Genomic DNA, 27,519 nt, shown 5'->3' with positions numbered 1-27,519 from the left:
TTTTCTTTATTATTTTATTTTTTCTTACACACACTCACAGACTGGCAGCTCTGCCACTGCCAGTCTGCACCGTGGGAGCTGCCGGCGGGGTCCCATCGCAGCTGCGTGCGGCTAGGGATGGGCCCCGGCTGAGGGAGACACTGAGCTCTCCTGAGTTGGCGGACACCGCTGCGTGCGGCGCGTGTCGCGGCCACTCCATCCAGCAGAAGATTCCGGCAGCATGGCAGCGGTGAGTATCAAAAATGGTCGGACACCGCTGCGTGCGGCTTGTGTCGGGACCACCCCACCACAGAAGATTCCGGCTGGACGCCGCTGCGTGCGGCGTGTGTCGGGGCCGATCCACCAAGAACACAGTGGTGAGTGAAGTATACTTTATTTGTGGTGGCTATGTATGTTTTTAGAGCAATCTGTTTATTGTTGTACAACCCACTCCAGAAGGGCTCTCTGGGGCTGTAATGTACTTTATTGTATCCTTACCTGTCCTCCTCATGGAGAAACAGACAGGATGATTGGGGGAGGCTGAGTATGTGTTTATACAACCCTGACTGAAAAACGGGTGTGTGTCATTCTGATAACCCTCTGCTCCCCCAGCTCCCCGCACCCCCCGCACCCACTCAGCGCGACTCACAGAGCCGGCACAGGGATCCCGCTCGAGCGCAAAGCAATGTTTAAATTTGGCGCCTTGTACGGAGGGGGCGGAGCTAAGTCCCGCTCTGTAGAGCGAGCTCAGCGCTCCCTGCTCCCAGGCGGCGACTCGCGCTCTGTTCAGCGCAACACTCCCCGGCGGCGGCTAGCAGATACAGGGCTCTACTAGCGCTGTATAGCGGGCTCAGCGCTCAGCGCTCCCCGGCGGTGACTCGCAGGCCCAGCGGAGGGTACAGCTCGCTTCCCGCTTAGTTTTGCAATAAGGCGCCATAGCCGGGGGGCGGAGCTAACTCCTGCTCTGTACAGCGGGCTCAGCATTCTCCGCTCCCCGGCCACTGTTATAGTGTAATAGGCATTTATGTGAGTTTAATGCACATGGTGCTGAGGAGAATGTGATATAGTCAGAGTGGCTCAGCACTAATCCAGTTATCCACTATATAGATTTTATCGCATAGCCCAGAGGAGTTTCACTCTGGCGGCCATTTCCTCCCTGCACAGACCTGGCTTCATATTTGCAGTGTCTCCTATAGCCCAGTGGGCTAATCTTGCATACTCAGAGACAAATACAAATAAAGTCCCAGGTATATTAACAGTTAACCCGCTTTACTCAGCGGGCTCCCAGGTCTCCCCGTCGCTAGGCAACAGCTCTGGGATTTGTAACTTTTCGATACTTCAGGCTGCTGAAATATAGATACATTCCTCCTGCAGTAGAGTCCTCTACCCAGCATTTTCCTACTTGCAAATCAGGGAACCTGCTCTATTACAGTAGCTGGGACTCAGCTCAATAATAATTAAAAGGATCTACTGTGCAGTATTTATTTACCTACGGTGTGTGTGTATATATACATATATAGTTATGTTTGTGCATGTATATATATAGATATATATATTTAAGTGCGTGTAGGTATGTATATAGATAAATCCATAAAATACCAGATATAGGGGATAAAAGCCTACGGCCACACCACCCTGAACACGCCCGATCTCGTCTGATCTCGGAAACTAAGCAGGGTCAGGCCCGGTTAGTACTTGGATGGGAGACCGCCTGGGAATACCAGGTGCTGTAGGCTACTTCCGCAATGTTTTCTAATAACAACATCTTGCACATAACATTTTCCCCCATCTTTCTCACAGGCTGGTCACCATTTTGAAAAGCCAGCGGAACCTCAGAGAAACATCTGGTGCACCTTAATTAGCGGTACACTAAATACAGGGCGGGGTGTTGCCTTCCCTTTATTATTCCTTGTTGTCACTAGTTACTAATGCTATTTGTAATTGTGGAATGCGTGTAAGGCATCAGACAAATAGCGCTGCGGCTCAGTACGCTAGTAGCGGGTATCTGAACAGGGGTTTGAATCCAAACAAAACTTTAAGGAGAACTCCTATAGCCTAGGGCTAAGACTCCTGTCCCACAGCGCAGCGTTGCTGGTTCAGGTCTCCGCTGCTCCAGAAAGTTTATTTTAATCGTATCGGTCACTACACATTATAGTGCAGACCTTACGTAGGGCTCTGTTTATTTAACCCACCTTTTCTCCTTTCGTTTGTCTCTCCTGGGATAGTCGAAGAATTCCCTCTTAGGTGTGAAGTATGCGGCGGAGCCATCTGCTTCGCCCTCCACGCACCTGCACACCCCTGTTTGATCAATGATGCAGGTAATGTCACTATTAACCAGACAATAGCTCATCAGGTAAGCCCTTGGACTTTGGTTTCCAAGGTCACAGGATCAAATCACAGCGGGACCAAACACACCTTTCCAAAAAGAAACTTTGCTAACATTCCATGCATTACTGATGTCTGTTTTCTGTGGATCTGAACCAGTGTCTCAGAATATACAGGTACATAATACAGCAGTTCATCTGATACTGCAGGTAAAGGAGGAGGACACGTCAAGTCCATCAGGGTTCCACGCCATTGACGAAAATGACAGCGACTGGTTCAGTTTCGGATGAGCTGGGCAGGCTCCGGTAGGCGGCCGACAGACACCCGAATACACAATATCAGGTATCAAACAGGGTTTGTTTTCCTATCTTTTCCCCGCAGATGGCAGGAGATGGTATCAGAACCTCTCTAGGGTATACACCTCGGTGTATCGCCGGTCCATCAAGCCGCCGTTTTCCTGAGGCAACCTTGCTCAGGGATCCATCGACATATGCGGCAGCATGGTTCTACCGTATCCGGAGCAGGTAGGTTGGGGAACAATTGTCCTCTAGGTTACAGGATGCTTCGCATCAGGATCAATTGATACTTTGATACAGGTCAGAATCACGATTCTGCTTTATGTTCCTTGGAGGTCTCCATGTCTACAGACTCGGACCCTGCATCTTCGCTTGGGCTGTCTTAACCCGACGACCTCTGGGGCTGCGACAGTGACAAGTAAACATGAAATCCTACGGGGCAGATGGTTCTGGGGAAGGAACTTTCTGCAGGATTTCTTGAACCAATGGAGGTAGGTCCACTTTGATTTCTCCTACTACTGCCCCAGCTCCAAGACAGACCTTTACTGGTCTTCCCTTTAGATTGTTTCGTGCCCTTTCAGGTTTTTGACTCCACACGGGTGATATCTTCGTCGCCAGGGGTTCTCAGGGTAAAAAGGCTGAAGCAGAGGTTCAACATCCTCAGTCCAGTCTGATTTTATGTCATCCTATACACCCATTACACCTGCAGGGTCCCAGGGTAGGCGCAGGTCGATGGGAGAAGGCTTGGGCGGTTACAACCGTCTCAGGAGTCCCTCGGCATGGGTCGGCTGATTTACGATGACAAGAGAGTCATACTGCAGGCTGCGCTCCATAGGTTTCTAACCGCAAAGGGTGTTGATCCCTGTTTTACACATATCATTTGAATTAGGACAGTTCTCAGGCCTTTGTTTTCTTTTCACGTTCCGAAGCCAAGTGGCTCGGACAGGCCTATTCTGGCCTTACAATCCTTTTAGTCTGTGATTGCTAGTTTAAACAAGAAAGGGAGTTTTACGTGTCCCTTGTCTTCAGAGATGCCTGTTTACTGATTTCCGTTGGACAGGCTTTTCTCAGATTCCCCCTTAACAGGATTCTCATTTTCACTGTAAGTCCTTTACTCTTCTCTCTTCCGCTCCCACAGAGTTTAGGAAGATAACAGAATAACTCTTTTTCAAGGGCAGTGGGTGACGTTGGTTCCCTAATGGGACAATTTACTGCTACTATCCCACTCTGTACATTAGGTGGCTTCTGAATATCCGGAGGATCCACGAGCTTCTGATTCGACACAGATCCAATTTATGCTCCGCATAGACGTTTCTCAACACGGTCCGTCAGAGGTTTTTTCATTCCTCGGCACCAGAGACTCTATTTCTTCAGTCAAGTTGCGACGTAATGAGTGGTCGCCTCCATTCCTCTCGGAACGGGGGACAACAATCTTGTTTCCAGATCAAGCCACCAGGTCAGACTCCTGGGTGAGGGAACATGCCCCGGAGTTTTGTCAGCTGGTCCGCTGTGGGCGGAGATTTCGGATCGACCTCAGGGCGTTCTGACTGACTCTTTAACCCTTTATTACTCTCGGACGGCAGTAGCCGTGGAGGCCCTCAGGGCTCCGGGGAGTTTTCTGGTTATTCTATCCTGCCTCCTTTTCTATTTCTACTTCATGTTCAGTAACACAGGAGGGGATTATGCGTGCTAGTCCTCTCGGTGGCGCTGGTTGGGCCACGCATGACTTGAAGATACAGATACGCCTGTTGTCAGTAGAGGAGCCTTGGCTCCTACCTCGACGGGACTGTCTACTTCAACAGGCTCCTTTTTTTTTTCTCCTTGTTCAATTTTACACTGGTTTCGGTTACCCGTGTGACTGTTCACGAGACCTCAGAAGGGAGGAGTTCCCTAGTTCGGTTAGGCCTACTGGGCTCCGATTTCAGAAGTCTATTACCTCTTCTCGCTTTTGCCACTTTGGGAAAACTTTATGGAACATAATGAAGATAAAAGGGGGTTTTTCCCCCTTCTTCCAGTTACCATTCATCTTTGGTTTCTCTGGGAGGTTTTTTGCTCCGCTGCGCTTCAAACCACACTGACCGGAATTTTAGGTCTCTGCCTTTTTCGCTTTTCTTCCAAATGAGATTAGCCTAGCGGCCGTAAGTTCGGCCTCTTGTTCAGGGAGTACTCTATTGGCAACTCCCCGGGCTCGGCTTCGGCCTCAGCGGTCGTTTCTTCCAGAGGGGAGGTCCATTTTTCATATAAATCTGACACTAGTGGTTTTCAATCCTCTCTGAATGTTGTCAGGGCTCGTCAACTCTCTCTACAGAGGTCTCAGGCTATTCGATGAAGTGTTTTTTCTTCTTTGCTCTGGACGATGCTCCCGTACTAAATAGCCGGGGCCCCAGCATATGCTGGACAGTTGGATACATCTGATCATCAGACAGTCTTCTTGGCGGTTACTAGGGAACCTCCGTTTTCCAATTCAGCGCGCTTTACGCGCATTGTAAGACCTTCGTGGGCAGCCGCCCGCGGGGTCTCCATGAATATTTTGTCGGGCGGCTACTTGGTCAAACCGACATTCGTTTTGTCAAATTCTACAAGTTTGACACTTTTACGGCCTCTGCATCACTGTTTGGCCGAGCAGTTTTTACAGGACTCTCAGCGCTTTCCCACCCGTTTTTTGGGAGCTCTGGGACGTCCCCATTGTAACTACACTCCAGTGGCCCCTAGTGGATGAAGGAGAAATCAGGATTTTGGTACTTACCGATAAATCCCTTTCTCCGATTCCACAGGGGCCACTGGACGCCCGCCCAGCGCTGTTTCTCCTGATTTTTGTTTGATTAACGATTGCAGATCACCATATGACTGCTTGTTGGGTTCAGGCTAGCCTGGTTTTTTGTCAGGTTCTGTTCCAGGTTTAGTTTGTGTTCGCCTGGTTTACAGGGCGTCGTTAACCTCCTCTACCTTACGGTTTGTTTATTACAGCTCTCCTCGGGCACAGTTTAACGTAGACTGGCTTGGAGGGGAGATAGTAGGGGAGGAGCTAGCCACAGTGTGAGAATTTTTAAAGTGCCAGCTACCAATACCACCTACTATCTCCCCATTGTAACTACACTCCAGTGGCCCCTGTGGAATCGGAGAAAGGGATTTATCGGTAAGTACCAAAATCCTGATTTTTTTTTTTTAATATATAAAAAAATTATATGAAGCAAATCTTTCAGCAACATAAGTGCTAAAATTAAACTTGGGGTAGATTAAAAATGGGTATACGTATATATTTGGGTCATTTTATGGGACTTAAATTTTTTTTTTTTATGCCCACCTGCAAGTCTAAAAACACTTGTCCCACTTATAAAAGCACCCCAATGTACTTGTCCCATACCTTGTACCCCAATTTCCATAATTTTGGACTTTTTCACTCCAAAAATGACAATTAAAAATAAGTAAACGTCTCAATGCCTAATTAGTCATTCAGGGGGTTGTCCCAGCGGTTCAGAAACAAATCCCAACATTTTTAACTTAAAGGGGTATATTCAATAAGAGTCGGATCTATTCCGCATCCAGTCCTACAGGGACCCGTCCTGCCGCTGCTGTAAGCGGTTGCATATGGCGGCGGGGGGGAGCAGAGATCGGCGGCAGGAGGAGCTGGCTGCAGGGAGAGAGATGTGCCTGCAGGCAGCGGGGAGAGCACAGATCGGCGGGAGGAGCTGGCTGCGGGGGGGACAGGATGACATGTCTGCGGCGGCGCTGCAGGGAGAGAGGTGCCTGCCCGGGGGATGGCCAGGCACCTCTCCCTGCAGCGCCTTCCCCCGCTGGCCGTCGATCTCTTCTCCCTCAGCTGCCCGCAGCACCGCTTGTCTTCTCACCTCAATCGATAGGTTTTGGTCCCTTTTCCGACAAACTCAGTCTGATTTGGCCCCATTTTCGACATAAGCACGTGGATCCGTGGCTATTCCGTCAATCCACGTGTTTCCCCGACTTGTCGGAAAAAATCAGCCCCTCCTTCAGTCGGAAGCTGCCGTCTTTCTGACAAGATGGCAGCTTCCGACAGTCATTGAATACTCCCCTTAATAGGGATTTTCCAAGTTTATCACCTGCTCAGAGTTGGTGAGTTGAAATTAGTGTTAAAATTACAACAAAACCATTCTTTGCGGACAATTGAATAAACACTTTGGCAAATTTACAGCGATTCGCTGTCATTTTGCATCCTTTTACAGCAAAACATGCGATTTTGCCGCTAATTGAATACCCCCTATAGCCCTTTAGTCTGATGTACTTGGTGCAAACCAAAATTCTCCCTCGTTCTTATATATCTAGGCCAGTGGTTCTCAGCCGTGGTACCCTGGAGTGTCCTGGATTAGTAGTCCAGGACCAATTCAAATTATTTACAGTCAATGTAATAGACACAATCATCAGTGCATGTAGCTTCCCATCATGAAATATGAGGAGACACAGAAGCGAATCCTGTCCCTTACCACCTAACTGAACCCAAGGATGACATATAAAACGCAATTTACTTATTGAGAAATTCAGAAGAAAATATTAAATTAAGAAACTTTTGGCCTAGGAGTGCCGTGAAAAAAAAATTCCTATACTCTAGGGTGACGTGACTCAAAAGTTTGGGAACCACTGATCTAGGCAAAACTGCACTGTTCTTCAAATAGTTGTATTTGTTGGCCTGCGCAAAAATTGCTTTCTTTCTGACTGCCATGGAAATATATATCACTCATGCAGAGTGGATAGTAAATGCATAATAGAGGCATATGTATTTGGAGAAGGCATAAAGAAGTGATAAGTGCAAGGTGATCACGCACCAGCCAATCGGCTCCAGTAAGTAAATTGACAGTTAAGAGCTGATTGGCTGGTGCGTTATCACCTTGCACTTATCACCTATCTTCTTTATGCCTTCTTCAGGCTTAATACATCTGCCCCATATTAGCTTTACTCCATGCTTCGTATCGAAGAAGCCAAAAAACAAACCATATTGTAATTAGTAAAGGTTGCATGAGGGTGTATACAAGCAAATATATTGGTTCTGTCTAGTGTTGGAAGAGGAGCATGGATAGACACATGGCTCAAGTATTGTAAAACTAAATCTTGTAATCTGAGGCTTCTTGGCCCATACAACCTGTATTTCAAGAGTCCTTTTATCAACCATGCTTAATTTCTTCCAGATATTGAGGCATTTGCTAAGGCAATGCAGAACACATCTTCTCAAAAAGAGAGAGATTCAAAAGAGAAGAAAGAAGAGGAGGAAGACATGAGTTTAGATTAATCTGGTTTTTGTTCTGCTGCAGATGGGTCTTTAGTGCTTACGAATGGCCTTATAACCCCACATGTATGTCATTTCATTGTTCAATAAATGTTCCTCTCTGCTGCAAATATTGCAGGGCACTTTCGTGTTGAACTTCTGTGGGTGAGAAACATCGGGGAGCGCCATCAAGCTCCCCACTCCCTGAGAGAATGATGCCATTAAACTGTGTACATTTTGTTCCAAGTCAAACAATGGCATGCTCATGTGCTGATCAGAATGCCCACTTTCCCACTCAATCACAAAAGGTGCCCATCATATTAAGCGTTCTGCTTTCTTCTCAACAACTTACACGGCAACAAGTGACCAAAAACAAAAAATGTGACTTTATTTTAGAGCGGTGCAATTTTATACCATTGTAATTTACAAATTTCCAATAGGAAGCTAGAATCAGTACAGGCGATAAGTTTGCTTCTATAGACATTAGGATCCTAATGTTACCTGTTAGAGTGGACGTAAAGGGAACCCATTGCCTTCTCCCTGTGGCAGCAGCCATGTGGGCTGAAATCTACATGCTAATCACTGAGAATGTGACCTAATGACCTCAATGGGCCACAGAGTCATGTTGCCAGTACCTTGTCTGTTTATAGGTGGTGGTCTTGTCAATATCAGTCCATCACACACAACCGCTGCCTCTACTAGAAAGACTTGCCTCTAAAACACATTTATCAGTTGTTGTGTATTAAATATTTATACACATGCATATATACAGACATTTAATGTGTAAGTGCAGAGGTGAAATAGACTTAAATATATATTTATCTTTTAAAAAAAATATGCTGCACAAGAGGTGACAACATAATAAATATCTTCACCAGTTTCTAGACTGAAATCATTTATCCATCTTCTGTTTAGGGTCACTGTAGTAGGTGGCCTACATTAAAATTCAATCTGATTCAATTTTTGGTCTCCCCGGCCACAACTAGATGGTGCCCAACAGAGCAATTAAATTGTTGCTTTGTTTGTTTGGGTGCACATGCAGCCAGGGAGACCATTTCAGCTCACAGCCTCCTGAGGTGCGAGTTGAAATCTATGTAAACTCTGTGGTTTGCACCTGGGCACCCTAACCTATACTTTAGATGGCTTTAGCTGCGCAAAATGGTGTTTGAGCACCATAACCTGTACTTCAGACAGGCTTTACGCAGCTAAAAACCAGTACTAATGGGGGCAACAATTGAATAGCGCCAGTAGGCACCCAATATGTTTGCGCACCCACAAAACAATTTAATGAGCCCCTATGTATCAGAATGGAATGCTTAATGTCCAGTTCATCATTGCATTTAACATTACAGAATTAAATCCATTAACTCTACAAAATGCATTGCACCACATCAGCTGCAGGACACAGAAGCTATGAGGCAACATCTCACCCCTAGATGAAATACTTATCTCATTGCTTCTGTCCAAGGGGAAAGGAGAACCCAAATCTTTCTTACTCAGGAGTGACGTTCAAGCTTTTCGGTGAATATTGCCACTTTGATTATATACTTGTTTGCATTTTTTTTTTTGTAGTCCTTTTTCAGACTAATGATATTATTGCAAAATTAAGACTCTTAAGTAGCATAATCCAAATCCTTTCGCCAACAGAAGTGATGAGTCCATGGGGTTTATTTACCAAGCATCAGGTTCTAATGGTGTGTATACACGGTGAGATATTTTCTTATGATTTTGACTATATAGTCAAAATCGTAAAAAAAGTTAGTGCAGATCGCAAGGTGACTTCCTGAGATCCCAATTCGATGCGCAGTCGGCATTGCAAGCCTAGATAGTCAAAACGGACTTGTCTGCACAGTCTATCTCGTAGAAAGATAGTCAAAATTGACACTTAGCCAAAATTGTACATAGTCAGTATCGCAAGCACAGTCATTATGTGCTTGCGATGCCGACCTAGCCCCTGTCACGCAATGAGAATCGGCCCGATTCTCACCATGTGTATGCACCTTAAGAGTCAGCTCTTCCACGCGGTAGTGTATTGCTAGTAAAAGCACTGCCCTTTGCAATTTTGCTTATAAATGAGTTTTAGAAGCAGATGCTTAGTAACTAAACCCCCATGTGTTTTCCGACCTTGTTGTGGATGTCAGTTCTATGTATGTACTGCATATGCAATGGAAGTGGGTGGGGCCTGATAATGTAAGTCTGACATGTACTTGTAGTGAGAAAACACTAGTACTGTACAAGGCTGAGTTGTGCCCACTGTAAAACAATATCCCACTGAGACATTTATTACTCCTAAAATAGATAAGGAGAAAGTATGTTCCTTGTATCTACAAAACCCAAATAGTGCTGTATAATGCCCCAGTTCACCCCCCAAAAAATATTTTCTCTACAAGGACTTCTGGCAGAGAAAAGTGACTGTCTCTTCTACTTTCTGTCATGTTGGTCTTTATTTACAGCTTTTTAGGCAAATGTAATGGGTCATATTGGGATGAGGTGGGTAAAGTATTTGTAAATGTGTAGTGGAGGGGTTATGAGCAGTCTGACGAAATAGAATGGTTAAATAAAATAACCATGAAAAAAGCACCCATATTTCTAGATGAGATGAGGGTCACCCAGGTACATGACCCAACACCTCCCACAGTACTGGCACAGTGTAGGTAGGGATGTCTGCCCTATATCAGCAGCAATGTCCTTAGTGTCCCTCTGCCACCTGCTTTGAAATCAAAGGGCTGGGCAGATGTTGCTCCCAGCTGATCCTGAGAATGTTCCGGACTTCAGAACGTCAATGACCTTTCTGTTGATGGTGAGGTTCCTCATGCAGCCTTGATATGGTGACGATGAATACTCTGTTATGAGAGTATTTGCTGCAATTAGAGAGAGTATATTAAGTACAGGTAGAAGTGACAAAAAATGTTGTGCTTAGAAATAGTATGAGTATATATTTACATTTGCAGTCAAACATAATAACATTTATTTCAAGTTGTAAATGCATGTGTTTTAAAACATAGGGCAGTGTGTCCTACACGCTGTACGCAAGGCCCACTAACAGGCCAGGGTTTGAGTATTTTCCATAGATTGTTAACTTAGGTACTAAAGGCACCTGTGCTCAAGTATAACTCTCCTTAATCCTCAGTACTCATGGCATACTAATAGTCCAGGTTTTAACAGCAATTTAGGGGGAGATGTATTAAACTTAGACTGGGTGCTATGGGCAACTTCTAGCTAGTATTTTTATCTAGCACATGTAATAAAATAACAGCTAGAAGCTGAATGCTATGGGCAACTTTTTTCACATATCATTTTAGAAGGTTTGATAAAAACATAATTAGTTCAAAGACATGGCCTTTAATTTGCAGGTTCAGGTCCTGCATTTTACATTCAGACCACAAGAATTCAAATCGGTGCATCATGAAATCCTGCAAGTAGTTGCAACTGAGTATATACAATTTTTCATTTGAGTGAAACTCTGCACTTGATTTCAAACGAATGCAAAGGCAGTGGATGGAATGTGAACCGCAGGTTTCAATGCAGTCTGCCATTCCACATCAGTGCTTTTGACTGCAAATTAGTACAAATAGAAGGGGAATGGAATTTGAACCCTGTTAAATCAGGATTTTGGTACTTACCGATAAATCCCTTTCTCCGATTCCACAGGGGCCACTGGACGCCCGCCCAGCGCTGTTCCTCCTTGTTTTTTGCTTAACGGTTTGCAGATCACCATATGACTGTTTGTTGAGTTCAGGCTAGCCTGGTTCTCCTTCATCCACTAGGGGCCACTGGAGTGTAGTTACAATGGGGACGTCCCAGAGCTCCCAAAAACGGGTGGGAGAGCGCTGAGAGTCCTGTAAAAAAAAACTGCTCGGCCAAACTGTGATGCAGAGGCCGCAAAAGTGTCAAACTTGTAGAATTTGACAAAACGAATGTCGGTTCGACCAAGTAGCCGCCCGACAAAGTATTCATGGATACCCCACGGGCAGCCGCCCACGAAGGTCTTACAACGCGCGTAAAGTGCGCTGAAATGGAAAACGGAGGCTCCCTAGCAACCGCCAAGAAGACTGTCTGATGGTCAGATGTATACAACGGCCCAGCGTATGCTGGGCCCCCGGCTATTTAGCACGGGAGCATCGTACAGAACAAATAAGAAAAACACTTCATCGAATAGCCTAAGACCTCTGTAGAGAGAGTCTGCGAGCCCTGACAACATTCAAAGAGAACCGAAAAACACTAGTGTCAGATTTATATGAAAAATGGACATCCCCTCTGGAAGAAACGACCGCTGAGGCCGAAGCTCAGCCAGGGGAGTTGCCAATAGAGTACTCCCTGAAAAAGAGGCCGATCTTACGGCCGCTAGGCTAATCTCTTTTGGAAGAAAACCGAAAAAGGCAGAGACCTAAAATTACGGTCAGTGTGGTTTGAAGCGCAGCGGAGCAAAACCTCCCACAGAAACCAAAGATGACGGCTGAATGGTAACTGAAAGAAGGGGAAACCCCCTTTCTCTGACGTCCTAGTGGATGCTGGGGACTCCGAAAGGACCATGGGGGGAATAGCGGCTCCGCAGGAGACTGGGCACAAAAGTAAAAGCTTTAAGACTACCTGGTGTGCACTGGCTCCTCCCCCTATGACCCTCCTCCAAGCCTCAGTTAGATTTTTGTGCCCGAACGAGAAGGGTGCAGTCTAGGTGGCTCTCCTGAGCTGCTTAGAAAAAAGTTTAGTTTTAGGTTTTTTATTTTCAGTGAGACCTGCTGGCAACAGGCTCACTGCATCGAGGGACTAAGGGGAGAAGAAGCGAACTCACCTGCGTGCAGAGTGAATTGGGCTTCTTAGGCTACTGGACATTAGCTCCAGAGGGACGATCACAGGCCCAGCCATGGATGGGTCCCAGAGCCGCGCCGCCGTCCCCCTTACAGAGCCAGAAGAGCAGAAGAGGTCCAGAAAAATCGGCGGCAGAAGACGTCCTGTCTTCAATAAGGTAGCGCACAGCACCGCAGCTGTGCGCCATTGCTCTCAGCACACTTCACACTCCGGTCACTGAGGGTGCAGGGCGCTGGGTGGGGGCGCCCTGAGACGCAATATAAACACCTTAGGGGGCAAAAAATGCATCACATATAGCTCCTGGGCTATATGGATGCATTTAACTCATGCCTGTTTTTCCATAAAAAAGCGGGAGAACGGCCGCCGAGAAGGGGGCGGAGCCTATCTCCTCAGCACACTGGCGCCATTTTTCCTCACAGCTCCGTTGGAGGGAAGCTCCCTGACTCTCCCCTGCAGTCCTGCACTACAGAAACGGTAAAACAAGAGAGGGGGGGCACTAAATTGGCAGATAAATCTATACAGCAGCTATATGAGGGAAAAACACTTATATAAGGTTATCCCTGTATATATATAGCGCTCTGGTGTGTGCTGGCAAACTCTCCCTCTGTCTCCCCAAAGGGCTAGTGGGGTCCTGTCCTCTATCAGAGCATTCCCTGTGTGTGTGCTGTGTGTCGGTACGTTGTGTCGACATGTATGAGGAGGAAAATGGTATGGAGGCGGAGCAATTGCCTGTATTAGTGATGTCACCCCCTAGGGAGTCGACACCTGACTGGATGGTCTTATGGAAGGAATTACGTGATAGTGTCAGCACTTTACAAAAGACTGTTGACGACATGAGACAGCCGGCAAATCAGTTAATACCTGTACAGGCGTCTCAAACACCGTCAGGGGCTCTAAAGCGCCCGTTACCTCAGGTGGTCGACACAGACCCAGACACGGACACTGACTCCAGTGTCGACGGTGAGGAAACAAACGTATTTTCCAGTAGGGCCACGCGTTACATGATCACGGCAATGAAGGAGGTTTTGAACATTTCTGATACTACAAGTACCACAAAAAAGGGTATTATGTGGGGTGTGAAAAAAAAACTACCCGTAGTTTTTCCTGAATCAGATGAATTAAATGAGGTGTGTGATGAAGCGTGGGTTTCCCCCGATAAAAAACTGCTAATTTCTAAAAAATTATTGGCATTATACCCTTTCCCGCCAGAGGTTAGGGCACGTTGGGAAACACCCCCCAGGGTGGATAAGGCGCTCACACGCTTATCAAAACAAGTGGCGTTACCGTCTCCTGATACGGCCGCCCTCAAGGAACCAGCTGATAGGAAGCTGGAAAATATCCTAAAAAGTATATACACACATACTGGTATTATACTGCGACCAGCAATCGCCTCAGCCTGGATGTGCAGTGCTGGGGTGGCTTGGTCGGATTCCCTGACTGAAAATATTGATACCCTGGACAGGGACAATATATTATTGACTATAGAGCATTTAAAGGATGCATTTCTATATATGAGAGATGCACAGAGGGATATTTGCACTCTGGCATCAAGAGTGAGTGCGCTGTCCATTTCTGCAAGAAGAGGGTTATGGACGCGACAGTGGTCAGGTGATGCGGATTCCAAACGGCATATGGAAGTATTGCCGTATAAAGGGGAGGAGTTATTTGGGGTCGGTCTATCGGACCTGGTGGCCACGGCAACGGCTGGGAAATCCACCTTTTTACCCCAGGTCACCTCTCAGCATAAAAAGACACCGTCTTTTCAGGCTCAGTCCTTTCGTCCCCATAAGGGCAAGCGGGCAAAAGGCCACTCGTATCTGCCCCGGGGCAGAGGAAGGGGAAAAAGACTGCAGCAGACAGCCTCTTCCCAGGAACAGAAACCCTCCCCCGCTTCTGCCAAGTCCTCAGCATGACGCTTGGGCCTTACAAGCGGACTCAGGCACGGTGGGGGCCCGTCTCAAGAATTTCAGCGCGCAGTGGGCTCACTCGCAAGTGGACCCCTGGATCCTGCAGGTAGTATCTCAGGGGTACAAATTGGAATTCGAGACGTCTCCCCCTCGCCGGTTCCTGAAGTCTGCTTTACCAACATCTCCCCCCGACAGGGAGGCGGTATTGGAAGCCATTCACAAGCTGTATTCCCAGCAGGTGATAATCAAGGTACCCCTCCTACAACAGGGAAAGGGGTATTATTCCACGCTGTTTGTGGTACTGAAGCCGGACGGCTCGGTGAGACCTATTTTAAATCTGAAATCCTTGAACACTTACATACAAAGGTTCAAATTCAAGATGGAATCACTCAGAGCAGTGATAGCGAACCAGGAAGAAGGGGACTATATGGTGTCCCTGGACATCAAGGATGCTTACCTCCATGTCCCAATTTGCCCTTCTCACCAAGGGTACCTCAGGTTTGTAGTACAGAACTGTCACTATCAGTTTCAGACGCTGCCGTTTGGATTGTCCACGGCACCCCGGGTCTTTACCAAGGTAATGGCCGAAATGATGATTCTTCTTCGAAGAAAAGGCGTCTTAATTATCCCTTACTTGGACGATCTCCTGATAAGGGCAAGGTCCAGAGAACAGTTAGAGGTCGGAGTAGCACTATCTCAAGTAGTACTACGACAGCACGGATGGATTCTAAATATTCCAAAATCGCAGCTGATTCCGACGACACGTCTGCTGTTCCTAGGGATGATTCTGGACACAGTACAGAAAAAGGTGTTTCTCCCGGAGGAGAAAGCCAGGGAGTTATCCGACCTAGTCAGGAACCTCCTAAAACCAGGCCAAGTGTCAGTGCATCAATGCACAAGGGTCCTGGGAAAAATGGTGGCTTCTTACGAAGCGATTCCATTCGGCAGATTCCACGCAAGAACTTTTCAGTGGGATCTGCTGGACAAATGGTCCGGATCGCATCTTCAAATGCATCAGCGGATAACCCTGTCTCCAAGGACAAGGGTGTCTCTCCTGTGGTGGTTGCAGAGTGCTCATCTTCTAGAGGGCCGCAGATTCGGCATTCAGGACTGGGTCCTGGTGACCACGGATGCCAGCCTGAGAGGCTGGGGAGCAGTCACACAGGGAAGAAATTTCCAGGGCTTGTGGTCAAGCATGGAAACGTCACTTCACATAAATATCCTGGAACTAAGGGCCATTTACAATGCCCTAAGTCAGGCAAGGCCTCTGCTTCAGGGTCAGCCGGTGCTGATCCAGTCGGACAACATCACGGCAGTCGCCCACGTAAACAGACAGGGCGGCACAAGAAGCAGGAGGGCAATGACGGAAGTTGCAAGGATTCTTCGCTGGGCGGAAAATCATGTGATAGCACTGTCAGCAGTGTTCATTCCGGGAGTGGACAACTGGGAAGCAGACTTCCTCAGCAGACACGATCTCCACCCGGGGGAGTGGGGACTTCACCCAGAAGTCTTCCACATGATTGTGAACCGTTGGGAAAAACCAAAAGGTGGACATGATGGCGTCCCGCCTCAACAAAAAACTGGACAGATATTGCGCCAGGTCAAGGGACCCTCAGGCAATAGCTGTGGACGCTCTGGTAACACCGTGGGTGTACCAGTCAGTGTATGTGTTCCCTCCTCTGCCTCTCATACCCAAGGTACTGAGAATCATAAGGAGAGGAGTAAGGACTATACTCGTGGCTCCGGATTGGCCAAGAAGGACTTGGTACCCGGAACTTCAAGAGATGCTCACGGAAGACCCGTGGCCTCTACCTCTAAGAAAGGACCTGCTCCAGCAGGGACCATGTCTGTTCCAAGACTTACCGCGGCTGCGTTTGACGGCATGGCGGTTGAACGCCGGATCCTGAAGGAAAAAGGCATTCCGGATGAAGTCATCCCTACCCTGATCAAAGCCAGGAAGGATGTAACTGTGCAACATTATCACCGTATTTGGCGAAAATATGTTGCGTGGTGTGAGGCCAGGAAGGCCCCTACAGAGGAATTTCAACTGGGTCGTTTCCTGCATTTCCTGCAAACAGGACTGTCTATGGGTCTAAAATTAGGGTCCATTAAGGTTCAAATTTCGGCCCTGTCAATATTCTTCCAAAAAGAACTAGCTTCAGTTCCTGAAGTCCAGACGTTTGTCAAGGGGGTACTGCATATACAGCCTCCTTTTGTGCCTCCAGTGGCACCTTGGGATCTCAATGTAGTTTTGGGGTTCCTAAAATCACATTGGTTTGAACCACTCACCACTGTGGACTTAAAATATCTCACATGGAAAGTGGTAATGCTGTTAGCCCTGGCCTCAGCCAGGCGTGTCTCAGAATTGGAGGCTTTATCCTATAAAAGCCCTTACCTAATTTTTCATACGGACAGGGCAGAATTGAGGACTCGTCCTCAATTTCTCCCTAAGGTGGTTTCAGCTTTTCACTTAAACCAGCCTATTGTGGTGCCTGCGGCTACTAGGGACTTGGAGGATTCCAAGTTGCTGGACGTAGTCAGGGCCCTGAAAATATATGTTTCTCTAACGTCCGAAGTGGATGCTGGGGACTCCGTAAGGACCATGGGGAATAGCTGCTCCGCAGGAGACTGGGCACAAAAGTAAAGCTTTAGAACTACCTGGTGTGCACTGGCTCCTCCCCCTATGACCCTCCTCCAAGCCTCAGTTAGATTTTTGTGCCCGAACGAGAAGGGTGCACACTAGGTGGCTCTCCTGAGCTGCTTAGTGAAAAGTTTAGTTTTAGGTTTTTTATTTTCAGTGAGACCTGCTGGCAACAGGCTCACTGCATCGAGGGACTAAGGGGAGAAGAAGCGAACTCACCTGCGTGCAGAGTGGATTGGGCTTCTTAGGCTACTGGACATTAGCTCCAGAGGGACGATCACAGGCCCAGCCATGGATGGGTCCCAGAGCCGCGCCGCCGGCCCCCTTGCAGAGCCAGAAGACAGAAGAGGTCCGGAAAATCGGCGGCAGAAGACGTCCTGTCTTCACCAAGGTAGCGCACAGCACTGCAGCTGTGCGCCATTGCTCCTCAGCACACTTCACACTTCGGTCACTGAGGGTGCAGGGCGCTAGGGGGGGGCGCCCTGAGCAGCAATAAAAACACCTTGGCTGGCGAAAATACATCACATATAGCCCCCAGGGCTATATGGATGAATTTTAACCCCTGCCAGAATCCATAAAAAAGCAGGAGAAAAGTCCTCGAAAAGGGGCGGAGCCTATCTCCTCAGCACACTGGCGCCATTTTCCCTCACAGCTCAGTTGGAGGGAAGCTCCCCTGGCTCTCCCCTGCAGTCACTACACTACAGAAAGGGTTAAAAAAGAGAGGGGGGCACTAATTATGCGCAGTATTAACAATACAGCAGCTATAAGGGGAAAAACACTTATATAAGGTTATCCCTGTATATATATAGCACTCTGGTGTGTGCTGGCAAACTCTCCCTCTGTCTCCCCAAAGGGCTAGTGGGGTCCTGTCCTCTATCAGAGCATTCCCTGTGTGTGTGCTGTGTGTCGGTACGTTTGTGTCGACATGTATGGGGAGAAAAATGATGTGGAGACGGAGCAGATTGCCTGTAATAGTGATGTCACCCCCTAGGGGGTCGACACCTGAGTGGATGAACTGTTGGAAGGAATTACGTGACAGTGTCAGCTCTGTATAAAAGACAGTGGTTGACATGAGACAGCCGGCTACTCAGCTTGTGCCTGTCCAGACGTCTCATAGGCCGTCAGGGGCTCTAAAGCGCCCGTTACCTCAGATGGCAGATATAGACGCCGACACGGATACTGACTCCAGTGTCGACGGTGAAGAGACAAATGTGACTTCCAGTAGGGCCACACGTTACATGATTGAGGCAATGAAAAATGTTTTACACATTCTGATAATACGAGTACCACCAAAAAGGGGTATTATGTTCGGTGAGGAAAAACTACCTGTAGTTTTCCTGAATCTGAGAAATTAAATGAGGTGTGTGATTATGCGTGGGTTTCCCCCGATAACAACTGATAATTTCTAAAATGTTATTGGCATTATATCCTTTCCCGCCAGAGGTTAGGGTGCGTTGGGAAACACCCCCTAGGGTGGATAAAGCGCTCACACGCTTGTAAGAACAAGGGCTCTACCCTCTCCTGAGATGGCCGCCCTTAAGGATCCTGCTGATAGAAAGCAGGAGGGTATCCTAAAATGTATTTACACACATACTGGTGTTATACTGCGACCAGCAATCGCCTCAGCCTGGATGTGCAGTGCTGGGTTGGCGTGGTCGGATTCCCTGACTGAAAATATTGATACCCTAGATAGGGACAGTATATTATTGCCTATAGAGCATTTGAAAGATGCATTTCTATATATGCGTGATGCACAGCGGAATATTTGCCGACTGGCATCAAGTCTAAGTGCGTTGTCCATTTCTACCAGTAGAGGGTTATGGACACGACAGTGGTCAGGTGATGCGGATTCCAAACGGCATTTGGAAGTATTGCCTTATTAAGGGGAGGAGTTATTTGGGGTCGGTCTTTCAGACCTGGTGGCCACGGCAACAGCTGGGAAATCCACGTTTGTACCCCAGGTCGCCTCTCAACATGAGAAGACGCCGTATTATCAGGCGCAGTCTTTTCGTGGACAAGCGGGCAAAAGGTTCCTCATTTCTGCCCCGTGACAGAGGGAGAGGAAAAAGGCTGCAGAAATCAGCCAGTTCCCAGGAACAGAAACCCTCTCCCGCCTCTGCCAAGCCCTCAGTATGACGCTGGGGCTTTACAAGCAGAATCAGGCACGGTGGGGGGCCCGTCTCAATGAATTTCAGCGCGCAGTGGGCTCACTCGCAAGTAGACCCCTGGATCCTTCAGGTGATATCTCAGGGGTACAAATTGGAATTCGAGACGTCTCCCCCTCGCCGTTTCCTAAAGTCGGCTTTACCGATGTCTCCTTCTGACAGGGAGACAGTTTTGGAAGCCATTCACAAGCTGTATTCCCAGCAGGTGATAATCAAGGTACCCCTCCTGCAACAGGGAACGGGGTATTATTCCACACTGTTGTGGTACCGAAGCCGGACGGCTCGGTGAGACAGAGTCTAAATCTAAAATCTTTGAACACTTACATACAGAGGTTCAAATTCAAGATTGAGTCACTCAGAGCAGTGATTGCGAACCTGGAAGAAGGGGACTACATGATGTCTCGGGACATCAAGGATGCTTACCTTCATGTCCCAATTTACCCTTCTCACCAAGGGTACCTCAGGTTTATGGTACAGAACTGTCACTATCAGTTCAGACGCTGCCGTATGGATGGTCCACGGCACCCCGGGTCTTTACCAAGGTAATGGCCGAAATGATGATATTCCTTCGAAGGAAGGGAATTTTAGTTATCCCTTACTTGGACGATTCCCTGATAAGGGTAAGATCCAGGGAACAGTTGGAGGTCGGTGTAGCACTATCTCAGGTAGTGTTGCGGCAGCACGATTGGATTCTCAATATTCCAAAATCGCAGCTGGTTCCGACGACTCGTCTTCTGTTCCTAGGGATGATCCTGGACACAGTCCAGAAAAAGGTGTTTCTCCCGGAGGAGAAAGCCAGGGAGTTATCTGAGCTAGTCAGGAACCTCCTAAAACCGAGCCAACTCTCAGTGCATCAATGCACAAGGGTTCTGGGTAAAATGGTGGCTTCCTACGAAGCAATCCCATTCGGCAGATTCCACGCAAGAACTTTCCAGTGGGACCTGCTGGACAAATGGTCCGGGTCGCATCTTCAGATGCATCAGCGGATAACCCTGTCACCAAGGACAAGGGTGTCCCTCCTGTGGTGGTTGCAGAGTGCTCATCTTCTAGAGGGCCGCAGATTCGGCATTCAGGACTGGGTCCTGGTGACCACGGATGCCGCCTGCGAGGCTGGGGAGCAGTCACACAGGGAAGGAATTTCCAGGGCTTATGGTCAAGCCTGGAGACATCACTTCACATAAATATCCTGAAGCTAAGGGCCATTTACAATGCTCTAAGCTTAGCAAGACCTCTGCTTCAAGGTCAGCCGGTGTTGATCCAGTCGGACAACATCACGGCAGTCACCCACGTAAACAGACAGGGTGGCACAAGAAGCAGGAGGGCAATGGCAGAAGCTGCAAGGATTCTTCGCTGGGCGGAAAATCATGTGATAGCACTGTCAGCAGTATTCATTCCGGGAGTGGACAACTGGGAAGCAGACTTCCTCAGCAGACACGACCTCCACCCGGGAGAGTGGAGACTTCACCCAGAAGTCTTCCACATGATTATAAACCGTTGGGAAAAACTCGACAGGTATTGCGCCAGGTCAAGGGACCCTCAGGCAATAGCTGTAGACGCTCTGGTAACACCGTGGGTGTACCAGTCAGTGTATGTATTCCCTCCTCTGCCTCTCATACCCAAGGTACTGAGATTGATAAGATGGAGAGGAGTAAGCACTATATTCGTGGCTCCGGATTGGCCAAGAAGGACTTGGTAACCGGAACTTCAAGAGATGCTCACGAAGGATCCGTGGCCTCTACCTCTAAGAAGGGACCTGCTCCAGCAAGGACCCTGTCTGTTCCAAGACTTACCGCGGCTGCGTTTGACGGCATGGCGGTTGAACGCCGGATCCTGAAGGAAAAAAGGCATTCCGGATGAAGTCATCCCTATCCTGATCAAAGCCAGGAAGGATGTAACCGCAAAACATTATCACCGCATTTGGCGAAAATATGTTGCGTGGTGCGAGGCCAGTAAGGCCCGACGGAGGAAATTCAACTGGGTCGATTCCTACATTTCCTGCAAACAGGAGTGTCTATGGGCCTGAAATTGGGGTCCATTAAGGTTCAAATTTCGGCCCTGTCAATTTTCTTCCAAAAAGAACTAGCTTCAGTCCCGGAAGTTCAGACGTTTGTAAAAGGGGTACTGCATATACAGCCTCCTTTTGTGCCTCCAGTGGCACTTTGGGATCTCAATGTAGTTTTTGGGTTCCAAAAGTCACATTGGTTTGAACCACTTAAATCTGTGGAGTTAAAATATCTCACATGGAAAGTGGTCATGCTGTTGGCCCTGGCCTGGGCCAGGCGCGTGTCAGAATTGGCGGCTTTATCCTGTAAAAGCCCTTATCTGATTTTCCATTCGGACAGGGCGGAATTGAGGACTCGTCCTCAGTTTCTCCCTAAGGTGGTTTCAGCGTTTCACCTGAACCAACCTATTGTGGTGCCTACGGCTACTAGGGACTTGGAGGACTCCAAGTTGCTAGACGTTGTCAGGGCCCTGAAAATATATGTTTCCAGGACGGCTGGAGTCAGAAAATCTGACTCGCTGTTTATCCTGTATGCACCCAACAAGCTGGGTGCTCCTGCTTCTAAGCAGACTATTGCTCGTTGGAATTGTAGTACAATTCAACTTGCACATTCTGTGGCAGGCCTGCCACAGCCAAAAATCTGTAAATGCCCACTCCACAAGGAAGGTGGGCTCATCTTGGGCGGCTGCCCGAGGGGTCTCGGCTTTACAACTTTGCCGAGCAGCTACTTGGTCAGGAGCAAATACGTTTGTAAAATTCTACAAAATTGATACCCTGGCTGAGGAGGACCTGGAGTTCTCTCATTTGGTGCTGCAGAGTCATCCGCACTCTCCCGCCCGTTTGGGAGCTTTGGTATAATCCCCATGGTCCTTACGGAGTCCCCAGCATCCACTTAGGACGTTAGAGAAAATAAGAATTTACTTACCGATAATTCTATTTCTCGTAGTCCGTAGTGGATGCTGGGCGCCCATCCCAAGTGCAGATTGTCTGCAATACTTGTACATAGTTATTGTTACAAAAAATCGGGTTATTATTGTTGTGAGCCATCTTTTCAGAGGCTCCTCTGTTATCATGCTGTTAACTGGGTTCAGATCACAAGTTGTACGGTGTGATTGGTGTGGCTGGTATGAGTCTTACCCGGGATTCAAAATCCTTCCTTATTGTGTACGCTCGTCCGGGCACAGTATCCTAACTGAGGCTTGGAGGAGGGTCATAGGGGGAGGAGCCAGTGCACACCAGGTAGTCTTAAAGCTTTTACTTTTGTGCCCAGTCTCCTGCGGAGCCGCTATTCCCCCCATGGTCCTTTCGGAGTCCCCAGCATCCACTACGGACTATGAGAAATAGAATTATCGGTAAGTAAATTCTTATTTTTATCCTTATGTCCCATAAAGTTTTCCAAAAGTGGCAAAAGCGAGAAGAGGTAACAGACTTCTGAAATTGGGGCCCAGTAGGCCTAACCGAACTAGGGAACTCCTCCCTTCTGAGGTCTCGTGAACAGTCACACGGTTAAACGAAACCAGTGTAAGATGAACAAAGAAAAGGACCCTGTTGAAGTAGACAGTCCAGTCGAGGTAGGAGCTAAGGCTCCTCTACTGACAACAGGTGTAGCTGTATCTTCAAGTCATGCGAGGCCCAACCAGAGCCACGGAGAGGACTAGCACGTATATTCCCCTCCTGTGTTATCGACCGTGAGGTAGAAATAGAAAAGGAGGCAGGATAGAATAACCCGAAACTCCCAGGAACCCTGAGGGCATCCTCGGCTATTGCCGCCAGAGCTCACGTCCGAGAGTAGGAAAGGGTTAAAGAGTCAGTCAGAACGCCCTGAGGTCGATCCGAAATCTCCGCCCACAGCGGACCAGCTGACCAAACTCCGGGGAATGTTCCCTCACCCGGGAGTCTGACCTGGTGGCTTGACCTGGAAAGAAGATTGTTGTCCCCCGCTCGAGGGGAATGTAGGCGACCACTCATTGCGTCGCAGTTTGACTGAAGAAATAGAGTACCTGGTACCGAGGAAGGAAAAATCCTCCGACGGACCCTGTTGAGAAAACGTTTATGAGGAGCATAAATTGGATCTGTGTCGAACCAGAAGCTCCTGGATCCTCCGGATATTCAGAAGCCCCTAATGTACAGAGTGGGACAGTAGCAGTAGATTGTCCCATTAGGGAACCAACGTCACCTCCTGCCCTTGAAAAAGAGTTATTCTGTGATCTTCCTGAACCCTGTGGGAGCGGAAGAGAGACCAAAAGGAAAAGACTGACAGTGAAAAGAATCCTATAATGCGAATCTGAGAAAAGCCCGATAAGGAAACCCAGCGGAAATCAGTAAACATGCATCTCTGAAGACAAGGGACACGTAAAACTCCCTTTTTTGTTCAAACTAGCGATCACAGACTGAAAGGATTCTAAGGCCAGAATAGGCCTGGCCGAGCCAACTGGCTTCGGAACGTGAAAAGAAAACAAAGGCCTGAGAACTGTCCCGATTCAAATGATATGTGAAAAACAGGGAACAACACCCTTTGCGATTAGAAGCATATGGAGCGCCGCCTGCATTATGACTCTTGTCATTGTAAATCGGCCGATCCATGCCGAGGGACTCCTGAGACGGTTGTACCCCAAAATCTAGTCTGTAACCGCTCAAGCCTTGTCCCACCGACCAGCGCCTACCCTGGGACCCTCCAGGTGGTAGGAAAGTCTGACCTGTAGTGGGTGTACAGGATGACCGAAAATCAGACTGGACCGAGGATGTTGAACCTCTGCTTCAGCCTTTTTACCCTGAGACCCCCTGGGTACGGAGATATCGCCCGTGTGGAGTCGAAAGCTTGAAAGGGCACGGAAAAATCTAAAGGAAAGACCGATAAAGGTCTGTCTTGGAGCTGGGGCAGTAGTAGGAGAAATCAAAGTGGACTTACCTTCAATGGTTCAAGAAATCCTGCAGAAAGTTCCTTCCCCTGAGCCATCTGCCCCGTAGGATTTCATGTTCACCTGTCACTGTCGCAGCCCCAGAGGTCGTCGGGTTAAGACAGCCGAAGCGAAAATGCAGGTTCCGAGTCTACAGACGTGGAGACCTCCAAAGAACATAAAGCAGAATCGTGATTCTGACCTGTACCAAAGTATCAATTGATCCTGATGCAAAACATCCTGTAACCTAGAGGACAATTGTTCCACAACCTACCTGCTCCGGACAAGGTAGAACCCCGCTGCCGTATATGTGTCTTCGATGGATCCCTGAGCCAGGTTGCCTCAGGAAAACGGCAGCTTGTTGGACCGGCGATACATCGAGGGGTATACCCTGGAGAGGTTCTGATACCCTTTTGTGCCGTCTGCGGGGAAAGGATAGGAAAACACACATTGTTTGATACCTAAAATTGTGTATTCGGGTGTCTGCCGGCCGCCTACCGGAGCATGTGCAGCTACTCCGAAACTGGACCAGTCGCTGCCATTTCGGCATCGGCGTCGAACCCTGATGGACTTGACGTGTCCGTCTCCTTTACCTGCAGTATCAGCCGAACTGCTGTATAATGCACCTGGATATTCTGAGACACTGGTTCAGACTCCACAGAAAACAGACATCATTAGTATTGTAACATGGAAGGTTAGCAAGGTTCCTTAAGAAACCTGGAGAGGTGAAATGACGTACCAGGTCTCTGGTCAATAGCGACATTACCTGTATAATCTGAGCTGTTCAAACAGGAGTGTCCTGCAGGTGCGTGGAGGGCTAAGCAGATGGCTCCACCGCATACTTCACACCTAAGAGGGAATTCTTTGACTATCCCAGGTGAGACCAACAAAAGGAGAAAAGGTTGGTTAAATAAACAGAGCCCTATGTAAGGTCTGCACTATAATGTATAGTGACCGACACGATTCAAATAAACTTTCTGGAGCAGCGGAGACCTGAACCAGTAGCGCTGCGCTGTGGGACAGGAGTCTTAGCCCTAGGCTATAGGAGCTCCCCTTAAAGTTTTTTTTTTTTTTTTTTGGATGTTCAGATACCCGCTACTAGCGTACTGAGCCACACAGCGCTATTTGTCTGATGCCTTAAATACATTCCCTAAATTACTAATAGCATTAGTAACTAGTGACACCAAGGAATAATAAAGGGAAGGCAACACCCCTCCCTGTATGTAGTGTACCGCTAATTTAGGTGCACCAGAAGTTTCTCGGAGGTTGCGCTGGCTTTTCAAAATGGTGACCAGCCTGCGAGAAAAGATGGGGGAAAATGTTATGTGGCAAGGTGGGGTATTTTGTTATTAGAAAACATTGCGGAAGTGTTTGTTTTATCCCCTATATATGGTATTGTATGCATATATCTATATACATACCCACACACACTTAGATAGATATATAGATATGTTTATATATATATATATATATATATATATATATATATATATATATATATACACATACACACACACACACCACAGTGAACCCAACCGGGTAGAGAAATACTGTGTATGTGAACCTAATAGGGTAGATAAATACTATCTATGTGTAATAGAGCAGGTTCCCTGATCTACATGTATAAAATGCCGGGCAGAGGACTCCCCTGCATGGAGGAATGTAGCTATATTTCAGCAGCAACAATGCCTAGAAAAACTAAAACCCCCAGAGACAGGTGTGTTGCCTAGAGACAGTAACCGAGCTGGGAGCCGCCGCCGGGGAGCCCGCTGTTATAAGCCATCAACCCCCCTCATACCTTGTACTATGCACAGAATCCTCCCTGCACAGCCAGGAGAGGAAATGAGCTTTGAGCGGCCCGGGGAGCGGGGGACTGTGGAGCGGCGTGCCATGCTGCAGTGGCCGGGGAGCGGAGAGAGCCCGCCGTACAGAGCGGGAGTTAGCTCCGCCCCCTTGCTTCGGCGCCAAATTTGAATCCGCTGCATAGTCAGCGGAAAAGCGTCCCTGTATCCCCCGGCCGCCTCACTTAGGAAATGCATCTCCCCGGCCGCCTTGCTGCGGCCAGGGAACGGTCTTAAGTGGAGAGTGTAAATGTATCTCCCCAGCCGCCTGGAGAGATGTATCTCCCCGGCCGCCTGTATGTTGCGGTCGGGTCGAGGAGAGCCTGAGCCCGCCGAACGGAGCGGGAGTTAGCTCCGCCCCTTGTATTACCCGCAGGGAGAATGTATTACCCGCGGAATGTAAATATATATATCACCCGGCTGTGTTGCAGTCGTGTAGTGAAGAGCGCTGAGCCCGCTTACAGAGCGGGCTGAAGCTCCGCCCCCCACATAATGGCGCCAAGTTCAAATCAGTAAGTGCGCCTACACATTAAATCAAGTAAAAACATACATCAGTCTGGAGGGGGGGAGATTGTACTCACCGCTGTCCTGATGTAGTGTCGTCAGGAGCCGCACTCAGCGGAGTTTTGCTCGACCGATCGGCCCCGACGCGCGCCGCAAGCAGCGGTGTCCGGCCATTTTTGATACTCACCGCTGCCTTGCTGCCGGAATCTTCTGCTGGTTGAGCGGCCCCGACACGCGCCGCACGCAGCGGTGTCCGCCAACTCAGGAGAGCTCAGTGTCTCCCTCAGCCGAGGCCCATCCCGAGCCGCACGCAGCTGCGATGGGACCCCGCCGGCAGCTCCCGCGGTGCAGACTGGCAGTGGCAGAGCTGCAAGTCTGTGCGTGTGTAAAAGAAAAATAAAATAATAAAGAAAAAAGTAAAAATTCTTTAGCTAAACCCAAGTGAACCAGCTACCTCGGGCACTAAACTAAGACTGGCTTGGAGGGGAGATAGTAGGGGAGGAGCTAGCCACAGTGTGAGAATTTTTAAAGTGCCAGCTCCCAATTACTGCCTACTATTTCCCCATTGTAACTACACTCCAGTGGCCCCTAGTGGATGAAGGAGAAATTGTCTGGAACGTCAAATGAGTGCTCTGAACTCAAACAGTATCTTCACAAGGTTTGAAAACCTTGCACTGATTTGGAATGACAGACTGCACTGAAATGATCTAACAGTTCCTACAGGTTTCAAACTATACGAACTGTTCATTTGATTTGGTACTACGTGGATTGAACTAAGTGAAAAGTCAGTGGTAAAAAAGTAAATGCAGAGAGAGGCATAGAATTTGAAACATGCAGGTGGTTTGGAGTCTAGTAACTAGTTTCCCAAACTCCAACATTACAGTCCAGGTTTTAAGGGTATCCATCCTTGAGCACAGGTG

The 27,519-nt window shown here is 48.2% G+C and overlaps 2 protein-coding genes and 1 non-coding gene across 5 annotated transcripts in view; 2 read left to right on the top strand and 1 right to left on the bottom strand.

Annotated features, from left to right (window-relative positions):
- The window catches only part of ADRM1 (ADRM1 26S proteasome ubiquitin receptor), a 54,960-nt gene extending 46,984 nt beyond the window's left edge, over positions 1-7,976 (top strand). For all 3 annotated transcript variants that reach the window (XM_063959305.1, XM_063959302.1, XM_063959303.1), the window contains exon 10: positions 7,757-7,976. In XM_063959305.1, the coding sequence (XP_063815375.1) occupies positions 7,757-7,857 (101 nt within the window). In that variant the 3' untranslated portion in view covers positions 7,858-7,976. The remainder of the gene's footprint in view (positions 1-7,756) is intronic.
- LOC134901858 (5S ribosomal RNA) lies at positions 1,597-1,715 on the top strand. Its single transcript, XR_010175336.1, has one exon. It is a non-coding gene; the product is annotated as a 5S ribosomal RNA (ribosomal RNA).
- Positions 7,977-8,196: 220 nt separating the features above from the next.
- LAMA5 (laminin subunit alpha 5) overlaps positions 8,197-27,519 on the bottom strand; it is a 259,245-nt gene continuing 239,922 nt past the window's right edge. Inside the window, exon 80 of the mRNA XM_063959301.1 lies at positions 8,197-10,694. Within this exon, the coding sequence (XP_063815371.1) occupies positions 10,552-10,694 (143 nt within the window). The 3' untranslated portion in view covers positions 8,197-10,551. The remainder of the gene's footprint in view (positions 10,695-27,519) is intronic.

Source organism: Pseudophryne corroboree, chromosome 3 (genome assembly GCF_028390025.1).
Source record: "Pseudophryne corroboree isolate aPseCor3 chromosome 3, aPseCor3.hap2, whole genome shotgun sequence".
In the NCBI taxonomy this organism is placed as follows: Eukaryota; Metazoa; Chordata; class Amphibia; order Anura; family Myobatrachidae; genus Pseudophryne; species Pseudophryne corroboree.
Note: the sequence above shows the minus strand (reverse complement) of the source record. Positions and strands in the feature narration are given on the sequence as shown.